This window comes from Archocentrus centrarchus, chromosome 16 (assembly GCF_007364275.1).
Source record: "Archocentrus centrarchus isolate MPI-CPG fArcCen1 chromosome 16, fArcCen1, whole genome shotgun sequence".
Classification (NCBI taxonomy): Eukaryota; Metazoa; Chordata; class Actinopteri; order Cichliformes; family Cichlidae; genus Archocentrus; species Archocentrus centrarchus.
The window spans coordinates 7,483,502-7,510,738 of record NC_044361.1 but is presented as its reverse complement, the minus strand read 5'-3'; the positions used below and the strand labels follow the sequence as shown (position 1 = coordinate 7,510,738).

Genomic DNA, 27,237 nt, shown 5'->3' with positions numbered 1-27,237 from the left:
AACAGAACAGATGGATAAGTAGAGAGGAGCTCAAAGGCAACATGAAAATACAGTAAACTACTTCCACTCCTTGTTTGCTTGTATCAGAATGGTCCTAAAATTATAATTTCTAATTGCTCCTTACCATTAAAACTTTTAAATGGCCTTTTTTTTGCAGACATGTAAAACATGCTAAAGCATTACAGAAAACCAAAAAGCTAAATATGACACTTCAATATTGAGGATATTTATGTAAAAACAAATATGTGAAAAAATATATTTTAAAAAAAGGGCAACTGAACATAAATACCTGTGGATGATCTTGACTTGTTACCATCTCCATAGTCTCATCCAAATTTCCAGAACTCTTCTGTTTTTTTCTGGATAAAAGGATATTTTTATAGTAATAAAGTTAACTATAAATGTATCCTAAAAATGTAATAATACGAAATGTTTTACCTCAGACATTTTTTAGTTAAACAGCAAACAGCTGCTGTAAGAACTACCCCAATGAAAAAGGCAATGATGATTTCCAGATATTTCAGCATCAAAACTGATGGCTGAACTGCACAACATGAAAAAACAAAACAAAACAATCATCTCAAAGATGTTTTAAATTTTATATGATCCATCCAATAGCTTATGGAATGACTGTCTAATTACAAAGGTCACAATGAAAAAGTGCGGTTACTTAAAATATCAAATAGCAGTGGTCAAAAAAGAGGAAGTGTTTTAGTTGAACATACATACCCGCTTTCTTGGGCAAGTTATGAATCAGGAGGTTTTCTTTTGCTTCCCCATTTCCATTGTTGCTGACACATTCAACAGAGCTGTTGCCATGGTTTTTTACAGTTAGACTGACAGTGCTGTTGACTGTGTGGTTTGTCACAGTGGTAATGACAGAGTACTCATTGTGGTTTTTCAGGAGTGGCCATTTGATAGTAGGTAAAGGAAACCCTTCACAGATACACACACAGGTCAAAACCTCCGCCTGAAGCACACATCCGGAGCCATCGTGGATCTTTGAAAACCCTGTAAACACATGATCAGAATCATAAAACGTTGGACCGTGTAAGCTGTAGTGTGAATATGAAATCCAGATTCAAGATTGGTACTTACAAGTTACAGTCACATCAGTGAATAAAGTCATAGTTGTGTCCAGATGTTTTGCTGTACAGATGTACTGTCCAGAGTGTTCTACTGTCACATTGTGGATGACAAGTGTAGCCGATCCATTATCACTGTGCTGAGCAGTGTAAATTCCACTATGAAGATTTGTGTTAGCGCTAAGGGCTTTCCACATGATGAGAGCTGGAGGGAAACTTTCAACACTGCAGGTCAAATTCAGAACATCTCTCTCCTTTATGATTGTATTCCCAATGATTTGAGGTTTCCTTATATCTGTGGAACGCATTACAGTAGTTTATTTAAAGAGGGAAGAATAACCCAAACAAACAGAGGAAAAAGAAGGCAACAAATTTTATGTTAGTGGTTCCTTTAATTTGTCTGCCTAATTATTTGCCAGTTGTATTAAATACCAAAATGTCTGACTATCACAAATATATATATATATATATATATATATATATAAAATTCAGAGGTCAGATCATTATCTTTCTACTTACAAGTTACAGTCACATCAGTGAATAAAGTCATATTTGTGTCCAGATGTTTTGCTGTACAGATGTACTGTCCAGAGTGTTCTGCTGTCACATTGTGGATGACAAGTGTAGCTGATCCAGTGTCATTGTTCAGGTCAGTGTAGGTTCCATTCTGAAGGTCGGTTTTGGAACTAAGTGCAGACCACACAATAAGAGCTGGAGGGAAACTTTCAATGCTGCAGATCAGATTCAGAACATCTCCCTCCTTAACAGTTGTATTCCCAGTGATCTGAAGTGTCCTTTTATCTGTGACAGATGTTCAGTAGTTTATTAAGGAGAAAGAAAAAATTAAAAGAATTACAATAAATGAAAATCAACAACAACAAATACTGATGGCAAATCAAAGGACAACCTGAAACCCTGACCCAGAAAAGGAGATGATACAGTGACACTGTTATTGCTGCGGGGAACATTTTGTTGGCATTTTTGAGCCTAATGCTAATGAGCATTTTAGCTTTTTTGACAGCACATTTGGAATCTATCTATCTATCTATCTATCTGGAAGCAAAACATATTACAAAATTACTTTGTGTTTGTTTTTATCTTTTGATATTTAAGTTTTCAAGGAATGACTTCAAATAAGATTTTGAGAGACCTACAGTATAAGAAAGGAAAGCAGGTGTACTCACATACTGTAAGTATTAGTAATGTGTTTAAAAATGAAGTTGTGTGGTATATGGTATATTTCCTCAGATTTCTGAAAAGTCTATATAGACTGAATGGCATTAGATGCAACCAGAAAAGTTAAAACAATAAATAAACTATTGCTTGAGCGCACAAAGCACCTTTCCTTATTCATATAAGCACTTCAGTATTTTGCCCATGGATACTTTGGCCTGCTGACTGGAATAGCTTGGGACTGAACCATCAGCCTTCCTGATTAATAGATTACTGTTCTACCTCCTGAGCTATGGCAACAGTACCCATGGACATAACCATTTAACACACGTAGTTATGCAAAGCCAACGGTAGGAGCACTCATTTTGGAAACATACATACAGGTCGCATGTATATGACAGATACTTATATTTGGATTTGCACCAAACATATTAGTTTAACTAATTACTTGTACCTTATTAATGTACAAGGCCAATCAACCAACAATTAATAATAATTAGATAACCAATTAACTGATCTTACACAGCCATCCACCATTAGCAGATGTTAGTACTGCTCCCTGTGAAAGGAATTTGCCAGCAAGGAAAGTCGACAATAAGGGAGATGACAGCAGATGATAGCAATAGTAATATTATAGTAATAGTAAACTAGTCAGTAACTATGTTTTGTTCATATTAACTTAGTTAATTTGAAAATTATTTACCCCAGGATGCAAATGATTTTCTCCCTGGCATAATTATGGGCATCCCCGGGGAGTGGTCTAATATGTTGTGCACCTGTTTTGTTTGTTTGTTTGTTTGATTAGTTTTTTGTTGTTTTTTTTTTAAGTATTTTTGACCTGCTTGAAGTTGTGCATTTAGATGTTGCACTGTGTTATTTATTTCTTCAAATGCTAACAGTAACTTCACATAGATGTTGAGATGACATGACATATTTATAAGTGTCTAACTGCAGAAATGTAATTGCTCTGAACTCACATTTTAAATTACCTAATTTAAAAAAAACTGTTTAAAAAGCACAAAGCTGTGTACTTACATATCACTGTTATATTGATGTTTTCCTTCGGGGTATTGTTCATATGTTTTGCTGTACAAACGTACTGTCCAGAATGTTCTGTTGTAGCATTAATTATGAAGAGTGTGGCTGATCCAGTATCATTGTACAGGGTTATGTTAGAACCAAGCTTAGACCACATTATCAGAGATGGAGGGAAACTTTCAACACTGCAGGTCAGATTCAGAGTCTCACCCTCATTCACATTTGTACCCCCAGTGAGTTTAACTTCCTTCACATCTGTTAGACAAAAAAAGTACAAATTACACAACACTGAAGTTCTCATTTTATGCAAGACCAGTTGACTAAGAGTTGACACTGTTCAATGCTGTTAAAAGATTTCAGGAAAAACAACTATATAGTAAAAGTACTCACAGTTCACTTTTAAAGTTGAACTGGCCTCTGTAGTTTTTTCACCAGTGAAGCGGATCTTACAGGTGATATTGGTGTTGTGGTGTTCAGCTGAAGAGTTAAAGGTCAGAGTTGCAATGTGTCTCTGTGAGAAAGCAGTTTGAGACTTAGTTCTAAATGAGGTACTGTTTCCTGTAATGTAAGATTCAGTCCCTCCTGCTCCTCTCCATGTCCAGCTGACTTCAGGAATAGATCCAGAGCAGAGACCAGGAGCAATGCAGGTCAGTGTGGCCTGCTGTCCCTCTGTCATTGGAGGAATCTTAATTCTGGGCTTCTGAGTAAGACCTAATGGAAATGCAGATCATTAGTGGAACTGCCTGAAGTTCATGAACTACTTAAATTTGGGCATAAACAGTAGGAAATGATGTGAAACAGTTAAAGGTGGAACATACAAGCTTTGAACTGTTGTTGTTCCTGTTAGCTGCCCACAGGGGTAAATAAATGTGCAAAACAACTTTATATTAAGAGTAAAAAAAAAAATCAAATCAATATTCAGCACAGCACTGTAGATTTATTCTCTACATGTTTGTTCTCCATGTAGTTTGTTCGTACCTCCAATGAAGACAGTTGCCCTTGCAGGGAATGTGAATCCATCATGCTTCCCATTAACTCTGAGCTGATATGATCCAGAATCAGACTCTCTGAGATCATTAATGATGATGCTGCAGTTGTTCTGTCTCACATCAGGCTCCAAAAGTGACACTCGTCCTTGAAATTCAGACTGATGGTTTTTGTTGTTGCTGTCAAATATTATATTATCATCGTTGTAACATCTTCTATATTGTTTACATTTGTACCAAACTAAATTTTGGGGTGTAAAGCCATAAGCAGTCTGGAAAGAACACGGGATCACAACACAGAGTCCAGCCTCTGCTGTTAGCAGTCCATCGCTAAGTGTGATGCAGTATTCTCCATTACATTGTCGTGATGTGCCTGTTAATGTAAAGGAGGAGATCAAAACAGGTACAAAGCATATTTGGTTTATCCCAATAAATGATTTCATATTGTTTATTGTGTGTGTGTGTGTGCACACGCATGAGCACGGGCGCGCCCACACACACACACACACACACACACACACACACACACACACACACACACACACACACACACAATAAATGATATGAAATCATTTATTGGGATAAACCAAATATTATACACACATGTATATGCATATAAAACAACAGAATTACAATAAAGCAAAATTACAAGCTTATAAAGAAGAAGATTCAAACCTGTGTCAGCATTGCTGCCGCTCACACAGAAAAGCAGAGTTGCCCAGAAGAGAACAAACATTCTTCTTCTCGGTGCGTTCAGTCTCTCCCTCCACAGACAATCTTTAAGGCAGCAGATGAAGAAAACATGCAGAACTTAAAACAAAGGAAACTTCACAGTTTACATCACACATCTCAATACAGGATGCTGCATGGTTGGTTATTTTGTGGTTGTGTACACAAGTTACCAACGACTGTGACTACACCACAACCTAAAGTTTTATGGTAAACACACACAAACATCTGTTCTCAAAAGATAAATTAATAAACAAAAACATTTTTACAGCTAAACAACAATAAAACTATGGTTATAACAGTGTAATCCCTGCCATATTCCAAGACACCAACAGGTTGTCTGTATCATTTAATGAATGCAACAACTGTGAACAGTGGATTTTCACTCTCGCAGTTCTTTGACCCACAGCCAACACATTTATAGAATATTGATGTTCACTTAGTTTTAAAAGATTATTTGAAAACACATTAAATGTTTGGGGTTTTTTTTTACCTCGTCTAGTTCTTCTTCACTCTTCTCTCCGCAGCGCTCTTTGCTTTTCACCTTTTTTCTCAAAGTTTCTCTTCCTCGCTTCTCTTTTCTATCACTTCCTTCTTTTTGCAACATTTTAGGAAATGTGAGTACTCAATCAAACTTGACTAAGACAGACTCACTTTAATGAAGTTATCGTATATCACACTATGTATGTTCTATAGTTTATTTAAAACATTCATCATCAAGTAATTAAAAAATAAACCCTTTTCAGCTTTTGTTTGCTTTTTAAAACCAGCAAGGAGATCATCCATGACTGAAACTTTAAGTAAAGTAAATTTTATATCAGGAGAGAAAACATTAAAAAAAACAATCCCAGGGATGTCATGACGAATAAATCATACATGCACTAAGCAATAAAAGGGCCAGTTCACAAAAAACTTTGTGGAATTTCTACAATTCATAAAACCTCAACAGTATATGCAAATAATAACTGTATTTAATGTCATCAAGGAGAGAAATACAGTGGAAAACTGTACACTACATCCTACACGTTTTGATCAAAGATAAAAGCACAGCACAGTTTCATGATGAAACACTGTTACAATCAAATTTAAAATGTCATTGATTTTGAATTCGACTCAACTCTGTTTAAAAATCTGTTCCGGCTACAACAGCTGATTGAGATTATACTACAAAACCTGTCGGGTGTGAAGCTGGAGGAGGAGATGATGAAGATGGGGTTTGCGATGTTGTGTGCAAAGCAAAATTATATTATTTAAATGCCATATTTATGCAATCTTACACACAATTAAGTAAATAATACAGAGCATGCATAACATACAATATACACACTGTCAAAAGACAGGTGGCAGTACAGTCTTCAACATTCTGCAGCATTGATACTGTCACATCCCAGCATCGAGGAAAGACTGAAGTATCCTCTATTGATATGTTCTGAATTAACAAGGGTCAATGAAATTTAAACTTAAACCATACAACAATATGAAATTTAAAAGCAATATTTAAATTGAAATTTACACATGTTGAAATAATATCAAGTAGATCACTGTTGTCTTTTGAGGACACACAGTGATTAAATTATTAATATTATCTTCACTTTGTGACACTTGCTAGTTCAGCGGCTGGCAAATAACATCATATTCTGGTGATCTGTGGGTTTTCTGCAGGGACATGTATGTACTGTCTTTGTCCTTTGCGTTCATCTTTTTTCTTGAGTTCCTGTGTGAGAAAGAAAGAAGACTGAGTCTTAAAAAGTATCCAGTGTGTCTACAGAGCCTTTAAAACCTAAAGTGTACATTTAATAACTCACCAAAGGAATGCGAAGCAGATTAAAAAGATCACATTCACGAGCATCGATACAACAGCAATGGGTAAGAGAATCACTCCATTTACACTGAGATTACCTGCAATTCAAACTGACAGTGTAAGCATTTGCATCATGCTCTACACCTGCTGTGCTGATTACTGAAGTTTAGGAAGAAAGAAGAGGAAAGTGGAAAATTTCATGTACTATAATATCACATAATTTGTATTACCATATCTCCACAGGGTCAGCTCAGTAAATTGTCAGTACGGAGCTACTTCTAAAACAACCAGTTACACTACATGAAATCAAACCACATGATCAGTCTTAACTCAAAGGAAATACCATTAAAAAAACGTCATGTTTGAAAAAGTGCGGTTACTTAAAATATCAAATAGCAGTGGCCAAAAAAGAGGAAGTGTTTTAGTTGATCCTACATACCCGCTTTCTTGGGCAAGTTATGAATCAGGAGGTTTTCTTTTACATCCCCATTTCCATTGTTGCTGACACATTCAACAGTGCTGTTGCCATGGTTTCTTACAGTTAGACTGACAGTGCTGTTGACTGTGTGGTTTGTCACAGTGGTAATGACAGAGTACTCATTGTGGTTTTTCAGGAGTGGCCATTTGATGGTAGGTAAAGGAAACCCTTCACTGATACACACACAGGTCAAAACCTCCGCCTGAAGCACACATCCGGAGCCATCATGGATCTTTGAAAACCCTGTAAACACATGATCAGAATCATAAAACTTTGGACCGTGTAAGTTGTAGTGTGAATATGAAATCCAGATTCAAGATTGGTACTTACAATCCAGAGTTACACTGACATATATAATTATAGTTGTGTTCAGATGTTTTGCTGTACAGATGTACTGTCCAGAGTGTTCTGCTGTCACATTGTGGATGACAAGTGTAGCTGATCCAGTATCATTGTTCAGGTCAGTGTAAGTTCCACTCTGAAGGTCGGTTTTGGAACTAAGTGCAGACCACACAATAAGAGCTGGAGGGAAACTTTCAATGCTGCAGGTCAGATTCAGAACATCTCCCTCCTTAACAGTTGTATTCCCAGTGATCTGAAGTGTCCTTTTAGCTGTGACAGACGTTCAGTAGTTTATTAAGGAGGAAAAAAACGTGAAAGAATTACTATAAATGAAAAACAACAACAAAAAATACTGATGGCAAATCAAAGGACAGCCTGAACCCCTGACCCAGACATCTGTCTATCTATCTATCTATCTGGAAGCAAAACATATTACAAAATTACTTTGTGTTTGTTTTCTTCTTTTGACATTTAGGTTTTCAAGGAATGACTTCAAATAAGATTTTGAGAGACCTACAGTATAAGAAAGGAAAGCAGGCATACTCACATACTGTAAGTATTAGTAATGTGTTTAAAAATGAAGTTGTGTGGTATATGAGATCTCCCCCTGAAACAGTCATTTTTATTTAGGTAGGTGGTTCTTTAAAAAAGGTTGCTAAAGCATCATAAATCTAGTAACTAAGTTGATAAATTGGCGATAATAAAGGTAACTAACAACACTGAGATATTTAGCTCCAAAATAACCATTCTGGGACAGCCTGTTCTCCTTGAAAAAAATGTTCATATTGATTGTTTCTGCAGGCACATTTTAGACCAATACCTAGATGTTGCACTGTGTTATTTTCTTGAAATGCTAGCAGTAACTTGACATAGACGTTCAGATGACATTACATATTTACAAGTATCGAACTGCAGAAATTTAATTGTTCTAAACTCACATTTTCAATGACCTGATTAAATAAAAAACTCTGTCTTAAAGGACAAAGTTGTGTACTTACATATCACTGTTATATTGATGTTTTCCTTCGGGGTATTGTTCATATGTTTTGCTGTACAAACGTACTGTCCAGAATGTTCTGTTGTAGCATTAATTATGGGGAGTGTGGCTGATCCAGTATCATTGTACAGGGTTATGTTAGAACCAAGCTTAGACCACATTATCAGAGATGGAGGGAAACTTTCAACACTGCAGGTCAGATTTGTATTTTTTTTTTTACACAAAAAATACAAATAAACACAACTCACAACACTGAAATTCTCATTTTCTTTTCTCATTCATTCTCATTTTATGCAAGACCAGTTGACTAAGAGTTGACACTGTTCAATGCTGTTAAAAGATTTCAGGAAAAACAACTATATAGTAAAAGTACTCACAGTTCACTTTTAAAGTTGAACTGGCCTCTGTAGTTTTTTCACCAGTGAAGCGGATCTTACAGGTGATATTGGTGTTGTGGTGTTCAGCTGAAGAGTTAAAGGTCAGAGTTGCAATGTGTCTCTGTGAGAAAGCAGTTTGAGCCTTAGTTCTAAATGAGGTACTGTTTCCTGTAATGTAAGATTCAGTCCCTCCTGCTCCTCTCCATGTCCAGCTGACTTCAGGAATAGATCCAGAGCAGAGACCAGGAGCAGTGCAGGTCAGTGTGGCCTGCTGTCCCTCTGTCATTGGAGGAATCTTAATTCTGGGCTTCTGAGTAAGACCTAATGGAAATGCAGATCATTAGTGGAACTGCCTGAAGTTCATGAACTACTTAAATTTGGGCATAAACAGTAGGAAATGATGTGAAACAGTTAAAGGTGGAACATACAAGCTTTGAACTGTTGTTGTTCCTGTTAGCTGCCCACAGGGGTAAATAAATGTGCAAAATGACTTTATATTAAGAGTAAAAAAAAGAATCAAATCAATATTCAGCACAGCACTGTAGATTTATTCTCTACATGTTTGTTCTCCATGTAGTTTGTTCGTACCTCCAATGGAGACAGTTGCCCTTGCAGGGAATGTGAATCCATCTTGCTTCCCATTAACTCTGAGCTCATATGATCCAGAATCAGACTCTCTGAGATCATTAATGATGATGCTGCAGTTGTTCTGTCTCACATCAGGCTCCAAAAGTGACACTCGTCCTTGAAATTCAGACTGATGGTTTTTGTTGTTGCTGTCAAATATTATATTATCATCATTGTAACATCTTCTATATAGTTTACATTTGTACCAAACTAAATTTTGGGGTGTAAAGCCATAAGCAGTCTGGAAAGAACACGGGATCACAACACAGAGTCCAGCCTCTGCTGTTAGCAGTCCATCGCTAAGTGTGATGCAGTATTCTCCATTACATTGTCGTGATGTGCCTGTTAATGTAAAGGAGGAGATCAAAACAGGTACAAAGCATATTTGGTTTATCCCAATAAATGATTTCATATTGTTTATTGTGTGTGTGTGTGCACACGCATGAGCACGGGCGCGCCCACACACACACACACACACACACACACACACACACACACACACACACACACACAAGTGTGTTTTTCTATCTTTGTGGGGAATTTCCATTGACATCCATTCATTTCTACAGCCTAAACCTTACCTTTACCCTTTTCCTAACCCTAACCATCACATACCTAACCCTAACCCTAACCTAAACTCAATTCATACCTTAGCCCTAACTCTGACCCCTGCCCCAAAAACAGGGTTTCCCCTTGTGGGGACAAGGTTCCAGTCCCCACAAGGAGCAATTGGTCCCCACAACGTAGTATATGTCAGGAAAATTGTCCCCACAAGGTATTATAAACATACGCACACACACACACACACACACACACACACACACACACACACACACACACACACACACACACACACACACACACACACACAATAAATGATATGAAATCATTTATTGGGATAAACCAAATATTATACACACATGTATATGCATATAAAACAACAGAATTACAATAAAGCAAAATTACAAGCTTATAAAGAAGAAGATTCAAACCTGTGTCAGCATTGCTGCCGCTCACACAGAAAAGCAGAGTTGCCCAGAAGAGAACAAACATTCTTCTTCTCGGTGCGTTCAGTCTCTCCCTCCACAGACAATCTTTAAGGCAACAGATGAAGAAAACATGCAGAACTTAAAACAAAGGAAACTTCACAGTTTACGTCACACATCTCAATACAGGATGCTGCATGGTTGGTTATTTTGTGGTTGTGTACACAAGTTACCAACGACTGTGACTACACCACAACCTAAAGTTTTATGGTAAACACACACAAACATCTGTTCTCAAAAGATAAATTAATAAACAAAAACATTTTTACAGCTAAACAACAATAAAACTATGGTTATAACAGTGTAATCCCTGCCATATTCCAAGACACCAACAGGTGAAGCAAAGGAAACTAATAACAAGGGAAGCAAAACTAAACACAAAGCACAGGGAACACAAGACTGTCAAAATAAAGCAGGAAGTGACTAGACAATGTATACACGGACTTGACACGGGGAACTGGCACACAGAAAACTAAATGGCACAGGGAAACAGACAGAGACTCAGACATGGGACAGAAACACAGACTAGTCACAACACTGGAAATAAAACTCAATAAGAAAACACAGAAGGTCAGGGTTAAGACAAAAGGACAAAACGGACACAAGACCACAGATGCAGGGGAGACAGGGAGAAAGGGAACTAGAAAACCAAAACATAGGAATTAATAAAACTCAAAACAAAGCTAAACACAAAACACTGGGCAGACGGCCCGGGACCATGACATCATCCATGACTGAAACTTTGAGTAAAGAGAAGTACTGTGTGTTATGAGCCTGGGCTCTGGACTCTGTTTTGCGGTTTTTAAACTTTGAATTAATGCTTACTATTAAATACTTTGTTTGGTTATGGTACTTTGGTTTTGTGGTTTAGAATTCTTTGGGGGAAGTTCAGGTTTTCAAAAGTTTAATAACTATGGATTTTTTTGTGGTTTTAGGTTTATGTTTTTCTTTGGCCTGCGTTCATTTTTTTTTTTAATAGTTTTGTATAATTTGTAGTTGTTTTTTTTTGTTATTCCAAAGATTTTGTCATGGTCCTGGGCTGTTGGCCCAGTGTTTTGAATTCTTCTTGTGAAGTTCTGTTTTTTGTTTTATTTCTGGTTGTGTTTAGTATTGGGGTTTTAGTTATCATAGTTTTCTGTTTAGTTTTTGTGGTTAGTTCCTGTTTCCCTTATGTTGTCTTTCCCATGATCTGTGTTCAGTTGTTTGTGTTATCCCTCTGCTGTCAAGTCTGATTTGCTTCCCATGTCCTCCTGTTCTGTCATGGTTCATATGTATGATTTGTCTCATGCCTTGTGTTTAGTTTGACGTCCCCGTGTTCCCTGTGCGTTGTATTTAGGTTTCTGTTTTGGTAAGGTTTAGGTTTCCTCTGTGTTAAGTTTTAGTGTGCATCATGGTTAGTCACTTCCTGTTTTATTTTAACAGTCTTGTGTTCCTTGTGCTTTGTGTTTAGTTTTGCTTGTCTCGTCAGTGTATTGTGTTCAGCTGTGCTCCTCACACATTTCCACTCCCCTGATTATCCCTTTGTGTATTTATTGGCTGCAGTTCATTTATTCATTGTTTGATCCTTTTGCTGTGTGCGTTATATTCATGTCTTTAGGTCAAGTTCATGCTTATACTTCATGTTTATGTCAAGCTATGTTTTATGTCACATATCGTGAATAAAGCTTTAAGGAATATCAAACCCCTTTTGTGAGTCCTGCATTGGGGTCCTGCCCTGCCAGCTGCAGCAGCAAACCTGACAAAGATTCATAGCTTTTAGTTCTTGTATATGTGTATATATATATATATATATATATATAGCGTGTGCTCCTGTTTTCTAGCTGCCTGCGCTACATGCCTTGTGTGCTTTGTGTACATAGGAGAACTTTTAGATTCTGACATTTGTTCTCTGTTCTGGGCTCATTGTGATGATGTCTTGGCTGTTTTGCAACAGTGTCATGTGACTAATCCCTGCCAACAATAGAAATTCAAACACCAAGCTGATTTTATGCCAAAATAAGCATATATTTTATTTTTGTATTTTTTACAGGAAAATATTATGTTCACAATCTGACATAATAATGAAAGTGCCTTGGCTTTCAACGGCATAGAACACATACAGCATTGTTGCCTTGGCATTAATGACCTTTATTACTGACTAATAACAGCATCTATTAACATAGGAACTGGATCGATCACCCACCCAGCTGTTGTGTGCTTCTTTGTTAAACTGTTTATCATCTTGTACATCAAGAGCACACAGCAGGTTTTCAGAGATACAGACTGAACAGCAGTGCCTTAAATGGTGTCCAAATGAGTTTACACACCAGTTGCTAAATACACTACAGATACTGCACAGTATAAATAAAGCAAAACACAAAACAGCCCAAATATGCAGAAGTGTGGGGTCAGAGGCTGCAGTTGAATTAGGAAATGCTGAAAGTGAGTTCAATTTTTTAAAGACTTTTTAATGCATGTAGTCTGTTTCAGTGTTTAACCTGGCAATTTTGGTTATGGGAGACACACCGATCAGTGTCCACACCGTCCTTTGACCAAATGGCTACAGTCTTTGTCTTCTGTGTTATGAGCATTATTTCACTACACAATTGTTTTAATTATCTCAGTGTTTTATGAAGATGAATATTGATTGGCATCGCTCACACATAAAAAGTAAATGCTAACTGAGCAAAAAAAAAAACACGAAACCGAGTAACACGAAAAAAAGAGGGAATTCGTGTTCATGAGCACGAATCAATAGATTAAATTTCGTGACTACTGCACGAACTGCCGTGAGACCGGGTTGGCTCAGCGCAGCACCGCTTCTTTTTTAACCTACTGTATTTATTTACTTATTTAGTTAAAAGATGAAGTGAAACAAAGGAATCTTTTGGTGATTCGCAATGGAAATGTGTGAAAGGTCATACTGACAAAAATTTTAGGCATCTATTTTAGGTTTTCAAAACTTGATACTTCACCAAAACTTTTTTGAATCACAGAACTCAACGTTTTTGTTAAGAAGGCGCCACCTTTTGGTGACAGTCTACAATTGAGGGAAAGGGGTGTGTTCATGCTGGAAAGTAAATACGCCCAGGAGAAGGAGGGGGACTTCCAGCCCGACGACAGCCGGACGTCGGCCAGCTGGGAGCTGGACTTCAGCTGGCCGACGTCTGGCTGGATGCGGAAACATTAGGTGGCTGCATCTGTAACAGTCACATTGACATCTACAGTCACAAGTGTCTCGAGATGTTTAGCTGTACAGGTGTACTCTCCAGAATGGTCTGCTGTAACATTTGGGATGACAAGTGTAGCTGATCCAGTGTTATTAAGCAAGTCGGTATCAGTACCATTGTGAAGGTCTGATTTGGAACATAATTTTTTCCAAATAATCTGAGCTGGAGGGAAACTTTCAACACTGCAGGTCAGATTCAGGGCATGTCCCTCATTAACAGTTGTATTCCCGATGATCTGAGGTTTCCTTGAATCTGTGGAGGACATTCACATGTTTTATTTAAGGAAGGAGAAAATACCACTCACACATACTGTAACCATTCTACCAGGTAAGTGTGTAATTAGTTTATCCATAGATGTGTAGATGCTGACCTGCAAAGAAAAAAGGTTGTTCATGCTAACACTGTTACCTGTAATGCTAAAAACAAACCACTTTGACATTGTGTGTTCAATTTGTGCGCATAACAAAGTGCCGTGAATGACAGTAGAATTTAAGGAACATTTTAGTTACTGTAGAACATTATTAAATGTTTTCTTGTAAATGCACACAAATTATGTGCTTTGTATTAATCTACTGTATTGCATGCTTTCAACATTTTCTATTTGAAAGCACAAAGCTGTGTACTTACACAGCACTGTTACATTGACTTTCCCCATCAGGGTATTGTCCATGTATTTTGCCAAACAGATGTAAAGTCCAGAATGTTGTGCCGTCACATTTGGGATGACAAGTTCAGCTGATCCAGTGTCATTGTGCAGGTTTGTGTTAGAGTCAAGTTGTTTCCACACAATCAGAGCTGGAGGGACACTTTCAACACTGCAGGTCAGACTCAGGACATCTCCCTCTTTTATGGTTGTGTTCCCAATGATCTGAGGTTTCCTTAAATCTGAGGAACAGATTTCATTAGTTTATTCAAACCATGAAATACTGAAATAATAATCATAATAATGTTACAAAATGCAAATTAATAAGAGAAAACTTGAAACCTTGACCCCATACAGTGACAGGATCCAATAACTGATTTGTGTCTGGGGGACATTTTGCTGGCTGGCATGTTTGGGGTTTATATTTCCCTAATAGTCTCTGCTACGGTCATTAAAACACTAAAAGAGGGAACATCTTTTAGAAGTCTGACGTTTCATCTACCAGAGACTTTTAGAAACACGTTTTACTTAAAGTTGACAACCTGCCAGGTTTCTACAATTGTGTGGAGTTTAGATTCCAAATGTTTAGTGCTGTCTACTTACAAGTCACAGTCACACTGACATGTACAGTTACAACTGTCTCGAGATGTTTAGCTGTACAGGTGTACTCTCCAGAATGGTCTGCTGTAACATTTGGGATGACAAGTGTAGCTGATCCAGTGTTATTGTGCAGGTTTGTGTTAGAGCCAAGTTGTTTCCACACAATCAGAGCTGGAGGGACACTTTCAACACTGCAGGTCAGATTGAGAACATCTCCGTCCTTAACAGCTGTATTCCCAATGATCTGAGGTTTCCTTTTATCTGTGGAGGACATTCACATGGTTTACTCACTCTATGAGGTAAATGTGTAAACAGTTTCTGCACAGATGTGTGGACGTTAACCTGCAATAAAAGAAAGCTGTGGATGGCAGCACTGCTAATGTTAACAAACTAATCTGATACTGTTGCTTTAATAACTCCAGATAAGGGCATGCCAGAAATTTCATTCTACTGTGTTGTGTCTGTTTTTCAAAGAATTTTTGTTTGTTTTTTCTGTTTGAAATCAAAAAGTTACGTACTTACACAGCACTGTTACATTCACTTTCTCCTTCAGGGTATTGTCCATGTATTTGCTCACACAGATGTAAAGTCCAGAATGTTCTGCTGTCACATTTGGGATGACAAGTGTAGCTGATCCAGTGTTTTTGTGCAGGTTTGTGTTCGATCCAAGTTGTTTCCACACAATCAGAGCTGGAGGGACACTTTCAACACTGCAGGTCAGATTCAGGACATCTCCCTCTTTTACAGTTGTATTCCCAGTGATCTGAGGTTTCCTTGAATCTATGGAGAACATTTAAATAGTTTATGTAAAATAAGCAGGGAAAAAAAACACTTTAAGAATGTTTAATAATGAACTTAATAAAACAGACTGATGACAAATTAAAGGAACCCTGGATAACTGACCAATACAGTGCTGTCTACTTACAAGTCACAGTCACACTGACATGTACAGTCATTGTTGTGTCCAGATGTTTTGCTGTACAGATGTAAAGTCCAGAATGTTCTGCTGTCACATTTGGGATGACAAGTGTAGCTGATCCAGTGTTATTGTGCAGGTTTGTGTCAGTTCCATTGTGAAGGTTTGTGTTGGAAATGATTTTTTTCCACACAATCAGAGCTGGAGGGAAACTTTCAACACTGCAGGTCAGATTGAGAACATCTCCCTCATTAACAGTTGTATTCCCAATGATCTCAGGTTTCCTTTTATCTGTGGAGGACATTTCAATTATTTATTTGAGATAAGGAAGGATGAAATAACTAAAATGAAATATTAAAAAACAAAACAAACACACAAACAAAAGCAGATGAATGACAAAACTTGAAACTTTGATGCATGTAGCAACTGGATCCAATAATTTTTTCATGAATTGAGTTTGCTGGCTGGTATGCCCGCTACACTCAATAAAACACTGAAAGAGGGAACCAGACTTTTAGAAACAAGTTGAAATTAGAGTTATATACTTACACATCACTGTTCCATTGACTATCTCTTTCAGGGTATTGTCCATATAGTTAGCTGTACAGACGTACAGTCCAGAATGTTCCATTGTTGCATTCAGGATGACAAGTGTTGCTGATCCAGTGTCATTGTGCAGGGTTGTGTTTGAACCAAGTTTAGACCAGATAATCAGAGATGGAGGGACACTTTCAACACTGCAGGTCAGATTCAGTGTCTCATGCTCCCTTAATGTTGTGACACCAGTGATTTGAACTTCCTTCAAATCTGCGACACAAAAAGAGAAATTACAGATTCCTTCCTGCCATTTGTTAAAAAATACTGTAAAATTCAACAAGCTAGAGAACATTTTAGACACTATGGTACTCACACTTCACATTCAAAGTTGAAGTCTCTTGTGTCGTCGTTTCACCTGTAAAACTGATCTTACAGGTGACACTGCTGTTGTGGTGTTCAGCCGATAGATTAAAGGTTAAAGATGAGACGTGTCTCTGTGTGAAAGCAGTCAGATTCTCAGTCTTGAAGTCAGTGATGTTTCCTGTAATATGCGATTCATTCCCTCCTGCTCCTCTCCATGTCCAGGTGATTTCAGGTACAGGTCCAGAGCAGAGACCAGGAGCAGTGCAGGTCAGTGTGGCCTGCTGTCCCTCTGTCAGTGTGGGAATCGTTACTGTGGGCTTCTGTTTAAGACCTGCTGGGAGAACACTACATTAGTGGAATCGAGTGAACCTCTTTTTGTTAAACACTGAATGTTTAAGTCTTCAAGTATGATTGTGTCTCAATATGTTTATTTTTGGTCTAGCTTTTCATACCTTTTACAGAGACAGTTACTCTAGGAGAAAATGAAAATCCTTCTTGTTTCCCGTTCAGTTCACCATTAACTCTGAGGTGATACAATCCAGAATCAGACTCTTTGAGATCATTAATGATGATGCTGCAGTTGTTCTGACTCACATCAGGCTCCAGAAGCGACACTCGTCCTTCAAACCCAGACTGAACGTTAATGTTGTTCTTAGTGTGAAATACTACGAGAGGATAACGACATGTTGGTTCAGACGCTTCACATTTATACCAGGCTATATGCTGAGCTTTAAAGGCAGTCTTGAAAGAACACGGGATCACAGCACAGAGTCCAGCCTCTGCTCTTAGTTCCTCCTTATTAAGAGTGACACAGTATTCTCTGTCACAGTGTTGTTGTCCCCAGGCTGAGGCACCTGTTAATGCAAAGAAGATAATAAAAATGATGGTCTTGAGTTTTAGACAAAGGCTGTTTGTTTTTACTGTAGCAACAATAATTTTACACATTCCTATGCCTAAAGTATATGTGACTAATAAAAGATTTATTTAAAATAACTTACAAGGCAACAGATGGCACAAATTATGATGCATTCGAAGTCAAAATAAATATTTATGATCTGGATATATTTCACGAAACAGGCTTATGTGTAAATGTTTAAAGATTTTTTTTAATAGTGGCGGAAAGAAGAGGATACAAACCTGTGTCTGCACTGCTGTCACTCACAGAAAAAAGCAGCGTTGCCCAGATCAGAACAAACATCCTGATTTGATGCTCAGTATGTTCCGTCTCTCCCTCCACAGGACAAACTTTAATCCAGCCGTTAAAGTAAACATGCAGAAAATCCACAAAGCACACAGTTAAAATCACACATCTCCACAAAGCGTGTCATCTGCTCTGTTATTTTGTAGGTGTGATGTGTACACACTCTATCAAGGACTGTGACTGTCCAGCTGCCCTAAAATTTTTATAGTTAGGTATGTTACAGGACAGCTTTATGTCATCTGTATCAATGCATTATGGTCTTTAATCCATCCAGTCCTTTGCCCAGCACAGTCAAATCATACAGCAGTGAGACATACGCAAGAAAAAAAGTGTTCTTCGTTTGCAGTTTTTTAAAGATATTTTTGAAAACGCATTAAACATTTTTACCTCTTGTTCTTCTTCACTCTTCTCTCCACACTGATCTCTGCTGAGTTTTCCATCTGAAGTTTCTCTTCCTCAGTTTTTTTCTATTTCTTCCTTCTTTCTGCACTGTGATTTTGAGAAGTTTGTCAGGATAGCACTGAGCTTTACAGGCTGGCTTCCATAAAGTTATTATCTTATATCACGCTCTGCATGTTATATGTTTTATCTCAAAGCCCTCATCATTCATTAAATGATTGATTAAATAATTATTAAAATAACTTTTTTAATCACTTCAAAAGAGCACCACACATACAGCATCACTGTATTCCCTAAAAGGTTCAAAGATGAAGTCTCTCACTCAGCATTTCCCATTTAAACAGGATACAGCATCTTTGCAAGCACTTCTGCATATTGGATTTTTTTATATATTTTTAAATATTTATATTGTGCAATATCTGTACTGTTCTTAGGAACTGCTGCACAATCTTATTTTAATGCCATGTAAGCAGCTTGTGTCATGAACCGCTGTGGCAGGACCCCAGTGCAGGACACTGCACATGGATGTAAACTCAATAACTCAGCTTTATTGCTGGAACACAGGACAGAACTGGACAGTAGCATGAACTAGAAAACACACTTAATAACTTTACTCGGACAGAGAGGCACACAGCGGGGATAATCAATGATGACTCAGACAATATATGCGCACAGCAGGTAATGGGCAAATGTGAATCATCTGAGAGGGAAACACAGGAAGCAAAACCAAACCAAATGTGCCCGGTTGTTGTTCTTTTATACTCATGTATAAGCACTCGTGTATGTTGTTTTAGGAGCCCTTATATCGGCTTTGTTACTGTGTATTTAAGCAGTGCGTTGGGGTAAACTTTTTGTGATCAAGTTAGTAAAAAAAAAGTTTGACAGCAACATGATGGATGCAGCATTAGAACCAATGAGGCTGGCTGTGTCATTCAAAATAAATATTCTGACCTCATGATGGTGCCAGACTCAACAAAGATTTTGCAGTGCATTCCAGAGCAGTGTGCCCTGCAACCTATCCCAGAAACTGAACTTTCCGAAGTCATTTGTTAACCTGGAATTTAAGGAAATGCAAGTCTTAAGTTGCAGAAAAAGATCCGGTACTATGGTCATTTTCTTTGTGAACACACGTTGCTTTCACAGAAAGAGTAGGGTTTCTTTAGCAACATTATCATCTGTCTTCTCCTCTCCTGCCAAGTTTAAATGATGTGTCTGATTCATTTTCTCAATCATACCTATTAATTTGTGGTTAGTATTAGCAGTATTACCTAACTTCACTAATTTTGCTCAGATCAGTCAATCACAGTGGCAACTATAGGGAAAATGTATTTAGATAAGGGAATCACAAAAAACATTGTTTTAATATTAAAGGTTGTTTTTAAATTTTCACCCCCACACTAACATACAACATATGATTTGAAATGTGCCCATAAAACATGAAGGACTTTAACATTTAAATGAACTTGCTTGTGCTGCACTGTATTCTGTCTCGCTTTTACTAACTGTCGCTCCCCTTCAATGTCATCTGCTGTTCATGACTCTAACATATGGCTGGAGGTGTTTGTGGCAGGAAAGGTGATTTGGGGGCAGCTTTGCTACAAAGAGACTTGGTTTTATTTATTTATTTATTTTCAATTTACCAGCATGAAGGAAAAAGTATATTCACACACTTTCACATGGATCTGAGCAAACAATGCCAGTGTGGCCACCTGGAAACTGAAACCCTTAAAAATATACAACATACATCAAAAACAAAGCTAAGCAGGAGATAAGCCACTATGATGTCATTAGCTCAAAAGTCTTTGAATAAGATTTTAAGATATGAAATAGGCATCTGAAATTTACACTTAAACATGACATTCTTCTAGCATATCATGATAATGTTGTAGATCATAAAAAAACTTGTTTTAATTAAAAAATAAAGCAAGTACTGATCCTTGTAAATAAAACATATGAAGCTGAAGTGAATCTGGAGTGTACAGCACATTGGCAGCAAGTTGCAGCTCAAATCCCTACTTTTATACACAAATGTCATAATAATGGCTGTAACTAACTCTTCGGTGATGTGGAAAATTTTATCACAAAATGTTATTAACAGCATCAATATTGAAACAGTAGCACAGGAGAAAGGATTTGCAGGAGAATTTGCATATCTCCTACTGTGACAGGTACAGGTGTGAAATTGAGTGAAGTGAACATTGTTCAAAGAGCATTCATTCAGATACAAAATGACAAAAATAGTCAGTTCATCACATCAAGCCATTACATCTGATGAGATCGAACAATATTTATCCCCAACCTCTCCACAGTAAAACATTCTTTAAATCTCATCTATCATTGGCAATCGAATACGCTGCCTCATATTTCCCTTCCTCCTTTTCTGGTTCACAGTTTATCATCTCCACTGCCAACGTTTCAGCTTCCTCTCCATCTTGCCGTTCTTCTTTGACTGCTTTCCTAATTTCAGCATACTCCGTCTTTGTACTTTCTTGCCTCCTTGTTGCCTCCCCGGCACTTTTTCTTATTAACAGGGAAAAATCAATACTGGCATACACAACTTCTTTTGTCCCACTGTTTGAGTTCAGGGTCTGGTTGTTTTGTAATGCTTGATGATCATATACCTGTTAGGTACAAAGTAAATAATATGAGTCATTGGGCTGCAGCAAGCCCAGCATACTATCCATGTATTTACAATCTTTCATGCTTCAAACAAAATGGTCTGAACTTAACCTTCAATTACTGCAGTTCTTTTTGATTTATGTATATATTTTTAAATCACAGCTATGAAAGATGACGTAGTGCTGACTGTGACAGAAACTGAGTGTAGCCATTCATTTGCTTGTTTTCTCTCTCCATCTCTGTCCCGGATTAGGAAGTACAGCTGTGAGTTACTGGGTGGCATTTCCACAGGTTATAATCAGGTAGGTTTCCTTTTCACTCATTGATTCTTTTGTCTTTCCCAGAGCTTGACATATGGACTGTTTGTAAATTTCAACTCAAGCTAAGGTTGTTTCACTTGAATTTTGGGATGGCTACAAGTGTGACTATTTATTTCTGGCCATTGTAGAAGAAGCAGAGGCTCTTTAAGCTGCAGTGTCCCTTCATTTTGAGGTCTCTGCCCACTGTCGCAGTTATGCCTCAGTTGAAGGCCCATGTTTTCATTGATGCACTTATCCAAGGTTGAATAATGTGTGGTGGCCGTAACAATTGTGGTCTTTCCTCCCTGAAGAATTGTTATCTTTCCTGACCCTGTCTTGCTTGAAGCTGTGTTGTGTGTTGTTGCTTTGCCTACCACTATGACCATTATGACTTTGGTTGGGTTATTGTTGTCTCACCTGCCACTGACAGCACTGTTCCTCTGGTGGGGTGGTTTGTTTTAATAGATATAAGAGCTGACTGTGTGTGTGTGTGTGTGTGTGTGTGTGTGTGTGTGTGTGTGTGGTGTGTGTGTGTGTGTGTGTGTGTGTGTGTGTATCCCCCTCCTATGGTCCCTGCAATGTCCTCTTTTAGAGCTTCATTGCTGTTTGCTCTAGAGGCAGTGCATGGGCCTAGATAACGTGTGCCACACTAATTTATATTGTTCAGTGTCGTAAATAAATTGTTTTATTTACTTATTCTTTTAATATGGACATTTTTTTTCTTATAAAGTTATATTTACTTTTGAATCCATATTAAGTTTTTAAACCTGAAAAATATTTTTACTGTTAGCGTTTCAAGTCTTAGATTTCCTGGGGGTGAAATTCCTCTAGGTGGCAGTGTCACAAAAAATGTATATATCCCTGACCACACTGCAGCATGAGCTTCAGCTCTTTGTAAGCTGATTTTTATGCATGAAGTGGTGCCACATGAGTGGCACAGTGGTGTGAAGGTTAGCACGATCCATTCACTGCAGGAAAGTTCTAAGAATGTACATAAAGTTATATAAAACACTTATATTCTCCTATACTTTAAGTGTTTTATAAATTATATAAAACACTTAAAAGTATAGGAGAATATAAAATTTGCATTTTAGATATTTGTGCAGAAACTCATATTGTAACAGTTAAATCAAAAAAGCCAAATGAACATAAATACCTGTGAGTTGTCCTGACGTGTAACGATCAAAAAAGTGTCATTCAAATTTCCCGAGCTCTTCATGTTTTTTCTGTAGAAAAGAGCATTTTAACAGAAACAAATTTATCTTCAAGTTAATCTGCAAATAAACACTAATAATAATTACAAAAGTTCATTCTGTACCTGTAGCATTTTTTAGTTGAACAACAAACAATTGATGAAAGAACTACACCAATCAAAAATGCTATGATGATCTCCAAAAATTGCAGCCTAAAACCCAATGACTGCTCTGTAGGAAACAACATGAAAAAAAAAAAATGTTAATGCCCACATTGTTTTGAATTATATAAATTACATGCAATAGCTTGTCTAATGATTATCAAATTACATAGGCCATAGGTAATATAGGTTAAAAATGCCAAGTGGTTAAAGCTTTTAGTGGAAGTGTTTTAATTAAAAAAAAAAATACCCTCTTTTTTGGGAAAGTTTTGACGGATCAGAAGGATCTCACTTTCTTCCCCATTTCCATTGTTGCTGACACATTCAACAATGGTGTTTCCATGTTTTTTCACAGGTAAACTGACAGTGCTGTTGACTGTGTGATTTGACACACTGGTAATGACAGAGTACTCGCTGTGGTGTTTCAGCAGCGGCCATGTGACGATAGGTAAAGGAGACCCTTCACTGATACACACACAGGTCAAACCCTCTGACTGAAGCACACATCCAGAGCCATCGAGGATCTTTGAAAACCCTGTAAACAATAATCAGAATCATAAAACAGGGAAACCTGCAAGCTAAAGTGTGAATATGAACTTCAGAGTCAAGATAAGTGCCATCTTACTTACAAGTCACAGTCACATTGACATATAAAGTCACAGTTGTGTCCAGATACTTTGCTGTACAGATGTACTCTCCAGAATCTTCTGCTGTCACATTATGTATGACAAGTGTAGCTGATCCAGTGTCACTGTGCAGGTCAGTATGAGTTCCATTGTGAAGGTTTGTATTAGAGCTCAGTTTTTTCCACACAATAAGAGATGGAGGGAAACTTTCAACACAGCAGGTCAGATTGAGTGCATCTCCCTCCTTAACAGTTGTATTCCCGATGATCTGAGGCTTCCTGTTATCTGTGGAAAACATTTCAGTGGTTTATTTAAGGAGGGAGAAACTAACACAGGCATGTAATGATTCAATCAGAAAAGTGTGGAATTACATTAACCTGCAGGGAAAGAAGGCTGATGATGCTAGCACTGCTAATGTTAACCACAAACTAATTTGGCAATGTGTATTTAAAATGCAAAATGGCAAAAATGTCATGAGAATTTAAAATAAAATTTGGTCACAGGTTTCAAATGAACAGCTAGCCCTGCCTCTTGCCCTTTAACAGCTTGGATAGGCTCCAGCCCCCACCACACAATCAAAGATGGAGGGAAACCCTCTTTTCACATTTGTATAGCCAGTGATTTTAACTTTCTATGAAACAAAAATAAAAAGTGCAAAATCATTTTATTTCCTTTTCTGGCTTTCCTGGACCAGCACAGTTGATACTGATGATTCAAAAGATTTTAGAAAAAAAATTAAGTTAAAAACATATCTGAGATTGTACTCACAGTTCACAGTTACAGTCAAAGTCTCCTCTGTAGTTGTTTCACCTGTGAAGGTGATCTTACAGGTGACACTGGTGTTGTGGTGCTCAGCTGAAGGGTTAAATGTCAAAACTGAGATGTGTCTCTGTGTGACCAGAGTCAGATTCTTGAAAGCAGTGCTGTTTCCTGTAATGTGAGATTCAGTCCCTCCTGCTCCTCTCCATGTCCAGGTGATGTCAGGAACAGATCCAGAGCAGAGACCAGGAGCAGTGCAGGTCAGTGTGGCCTGCTGTCCCTCTGTCAGTGTGGGAATCGTTACTGTGGGCTTCTGAGTAAGACCTAATTTAAACACAGTGCAATAGTGGAAACAGGTTTCTCAGTGGAATCAAGTTAACCAAAAATTACTCAACTACTTAAATTTGGACGTAAATGTTGTTTCATTATTTATGATTCACTGGCACAAAACTAAACAAAACACAAAACCTCTTTTTGCACAATACTGAATATCTATTCTCTATGTGTTTGTTTTGATGTACCTTTTCATACCTTTAACAGAGACCGTTACTTTAGGAATGAATGTAAATCCATCTTGTTTTCCATTCACTTTTCCAGTAACTCTGAGCTGATATGATCCAGAATCAGACTCTCTGAGATCATTAATGATGATGCTGCAGTTTTTCTCTCTCACATCGGGCTCCAAAAGTGACACTCGTCCTTTAAATCCAGACTGATGTTTTATGCCTGTGTTCTTGTTGCTGTGAAATATTATGTCAGCATCAACACATCTTTCAATAGATGCTTCACATTTGAACCAAACTATATGTTTGGGTGTAAAGCCAGCAGCAGTCCTGAAATAGCACGGGATCACAACACAGAGTCCAGCCTCTGCTTGTAGGTTTTGCTTACTAAAAGTAACACAATAGTCTTTACAGTTCTGTTTCCCCACAGTTCTGCCTGTTAATGAAAGCAGAAAACAAGCAATAAACACAGTGTCTAATTAAATAAGCTGTTTTTACACAACAGTAAGAAGTTTAATAATTTTTCACCCTAAAATATGAGATAACAAAAGCTTTACTTAAATAACACACAACTCAACAGTATTGTTTTAAAAATTATGACAAATTTGAGGTGAAAAATAAATGGTTTCACATACAAATAATTCCTATTATACATATTTAATATCAGCAAAATTACAAAATTGGAGAGAAGATTCAAACCTTTGTAAGCATTGCTGCTCACAGAGAAAAGCAGAGTTGCCCAGATGAGAACAAACATCCTGATTTGATGCTGGACACATTCAGTCTCTCCCTTCACAAAATGTAATGCAGATGTAGTAAACATACACAAATTAAAACAAAAGATTGTCCACAGTTTACATCACATATCTTATTTAAGGATGTCACAGAATTTCTTAATAGTGGCATGTATAAACTCTGCCTTTTAACAGAGCAGCTTTATGTCAACTGTATCATTTAATTAATACACCAACTATAACAAATGTAGACCAGCTTCAAATAGACTACCCAGTTTTTTTGTCTAGCACAGATACCTTTTACTAGCAGGGCCACATATACAGAAAGCTGGTATTCGTAATTGTAAAAGATAAAGGTTTTTTTTTTACCTTTTTCTGCCTTTCTTCTCCAGTCTTCTCTCCACACTGATCTCTGCTGACTGCCCTTTATCGCCTCTCTTTCTTCCTTCATGTTGCAACAAGATTTCAGGAAGTTTCCCAGCACACATCTGAATTTTACTGAGTAAGATTAGCTTCTATAAATGCACCATGTATGCATATGTATCCTATCATAAAACATATAACATTAAGTAATGAAAAAAGAAAATAATTTTATTTGGATCCTCCATGGCTGCAACTTTGCAGTGAAGTATTAGTTCTTTTTTGATCCATCCATCCATCCATCCATCCATCCTCCTCTACTGCTTATCCTGTTCAGGGTCATGCAGGTGGGTGGGTGGGTGGCTATCCCAGTTGTCACAGGATGAGAGGCAGGGTTGCCAGCCTCTAATAATAGATGAAATTCAGTGGTGAGGCTGTCATTTTCAGCATCTATGTGGATGTTAAAATCACCCAATATAATTATTTTATTTGAACTGAGCACTAAATCAGATAAAAAGTCTGAGAATTCAAACTCTGAGTAAGAACCAGGTGGACAATAGATAATAACAAATAACAGTAATCCACATTTAACTTTTTTAAAAATCTGCTGGGGAAGAGCTAATGGTGGCTAAGCTACCTTGGTCCACACACTACAACGGCCTGGCTAGCTACAGGATTTTCCAGAGCACGGAGGCAGGTCTCCAATTCACTGACCCTGGCCTCCAAACTACAGATAGCCTACGTCTAGTACAGGTACCATTACTGCTAAATATCAATGACAGTGATATGGTGTGGGATAAAAGAAAAGAACAGAAATCGGAGGAGGTGGAGGTCACTTTGCGGTGTGACGCCGTTTCAGTTTGCATGCCAAAGTATCCTTCGGCAAGTTGCTCTATGATGCAACCGTGAGAGTATGAATGTGAATGTTTGATGGAAAGCACTTAAGCTTACAAAGAAGTGCTTGTGTGAATGAAGCATCGTGTGTAAAGTGCTTTGAGTGCTCAACATAGATTAGAAAAGCGCTAAGAACCAGTCCATTTACCATTTACTTCATGTTATAGAGTTCTCTTTAGTTCTGCAAATATGCCAAAAGTAATATTTTGAGGTACATTAAAAAAAGTTGCATTTATAAGGAGACCACAGCATTTCTTATTCCTATCTTATTAGATAATAAGCATATTCAGGAAGCTAAAACGACAACCAAAATTAGCAACATGTACAGTAAATTTATGACTGAGAAAGGGGCTTTCACATCCTCTTTTGGGCTGAAAAGGATGAAGTGTGAAGACACGCAGAAAGTGAGTTTTCTGTGTTTAGCTGTTTGTTTGACCTACCAGTGGAAGATGATGTCTTTGTAATTGTCATTGTGGCTTCATTTTGAACATGTATTAACATGTTAATACAATATGATTTTTATGTCAGCAAAATGATTACCA

The 27,237-nt window shown here is 37.5% G+C and overlaps 4 protein-coding genes across 5 annotated transcripts in view; all 4 read right to left on the bottom strand.

The window, feature by feature from the left end:
- LOC115794129 (sialic acid-binding Ig-like lectin 10) overlaps positions 1–5,573 on the bottom strand; it is a 116,456-nt gene extending 110,883 nt beyond the window's left edge. The window contains exons 1-10 of one of the 2 annotated variants that reach the window (XM_030749438.1): positions 5,505–5,573; positions 4,958–5,059; positions 4,275–4,655; positions 3,687–4,007; positions 3,294–3,551; positions 1,605–1,886; positions 1,099–1,380; positions 730–1,011; positions 439–544; positions 290–359 (exon numbers count right to left, since the gene is read on the bottom strand). In XM_030749438.1, coding sequence (XP_030605298.1) covers positions 290–359; positions 439–544; positions 730–1,011; positions 1,099–1,380; positions 1,605–1,886; positions 3,294–3,551; positions 3,687–4,007; positions 4,275–4,655; positions 4,958–5,018 — 2,043 coding nt within the window. In that variant the 5' untranslated portion in view covers positions 5,019–5,059; positions 5,505–5,573. The remainder of the gene's footprint in view (positions 1–289; positions 360–438; positions 545–729; positions 1,012–1,098; positions 1,381–1,604; positions 1,887–3,293; positions 3,552–3,686; positions 4,008–4,274; positions 4,656–4,957; positions 5,060–5,504) is intronic. The other variant, XM_030749437.1, reaches the window with a different exon arrangement.
- Positions 5,574–5,889: 316 nt separating this feature from the next.
- On the bottom strand, positions 5,890–10,723 carry LOC115794133 (sialic acid-binding Ig-like lectin 14). Its single transcript, XM_030749447.1, has 7 exons — positions 10,626–10,723; positions 9,595–9,975; positions 9,007–9,327; positions 7,621–7,902; positions 7,252–7,533; positions 6,817–6,910; positions 5,890–6,725 (listed from the first exon to the last, which is right to left on the bottom strand). The coding sequence occupies exons 1-7, from the start codon at positions 10,684–10,686 to the stop codon at positions 6,617–6,619; spliced, it is 1,530 nt and encodes a 509-aa protein (XP_030605307.1). The 5' UTR covers positions 10,687–10,723; the 3' UTR covers positions 5,890–6,616.
- Positions 10,724–13,808: 3,085 nt separating this feature from the next.
- On the bottom strand, positions 13,809–18,579 carry LOC115794132 (sialic acid-binding Ig-like lectin 10). The gene is made up of 8 exons (XM_030749446.1): positions 18,536–18,579; positions 18,085–18,192; positions 17,400–17,801; positions 16,958–17,278; positions 16,597–16,854; positions 16,057–16,338; positions 15,654–15,911; positions 13,809–14,140 (listed from the first exon to the last, which is right to left on the bottom strand). Exons 2-8 carry the CDS (start codon positions 18,143–18,145, stop codon positions 13,845–13,847), a joined length of 1,878 nt encoding a protein of 625 aa, XP_030605306.1. The 5' UTR covers positions 18,146–18,192; positions 18,536–18,579; the 3' UTR covers positions 13,809–13,844.
- Positions 18,580–20,874: 2,295 nt separating this feature from the next.
- On the bottom strand, positions 20,875–25,464 carry LOC115793970 (sialic acid-binding Ig-like lectin 14). Its single transcript, XM_030749192.1, has 7 exons — positions 25,407–25,464; positions 24,736–25,143; positions 24,214–24,528; positions 23,449–23,730; positions 23,070–23,354; positions 22,784–22,889; positions 20,875–21,067 (listed from the first exon to the last, which is right to left on the bottom strand). The coding sequence occupies exons 1-7, from the start codon at positions 25,462–25,464 to the stop codon at positions 20,875–20,877; spliced, it is 1,647 nt and encodes a 548-aa protein (XP_030605052.1).
- Between the last annotated feature and the right edge of the window lie 1,773 nt (positions 25,465–27,237).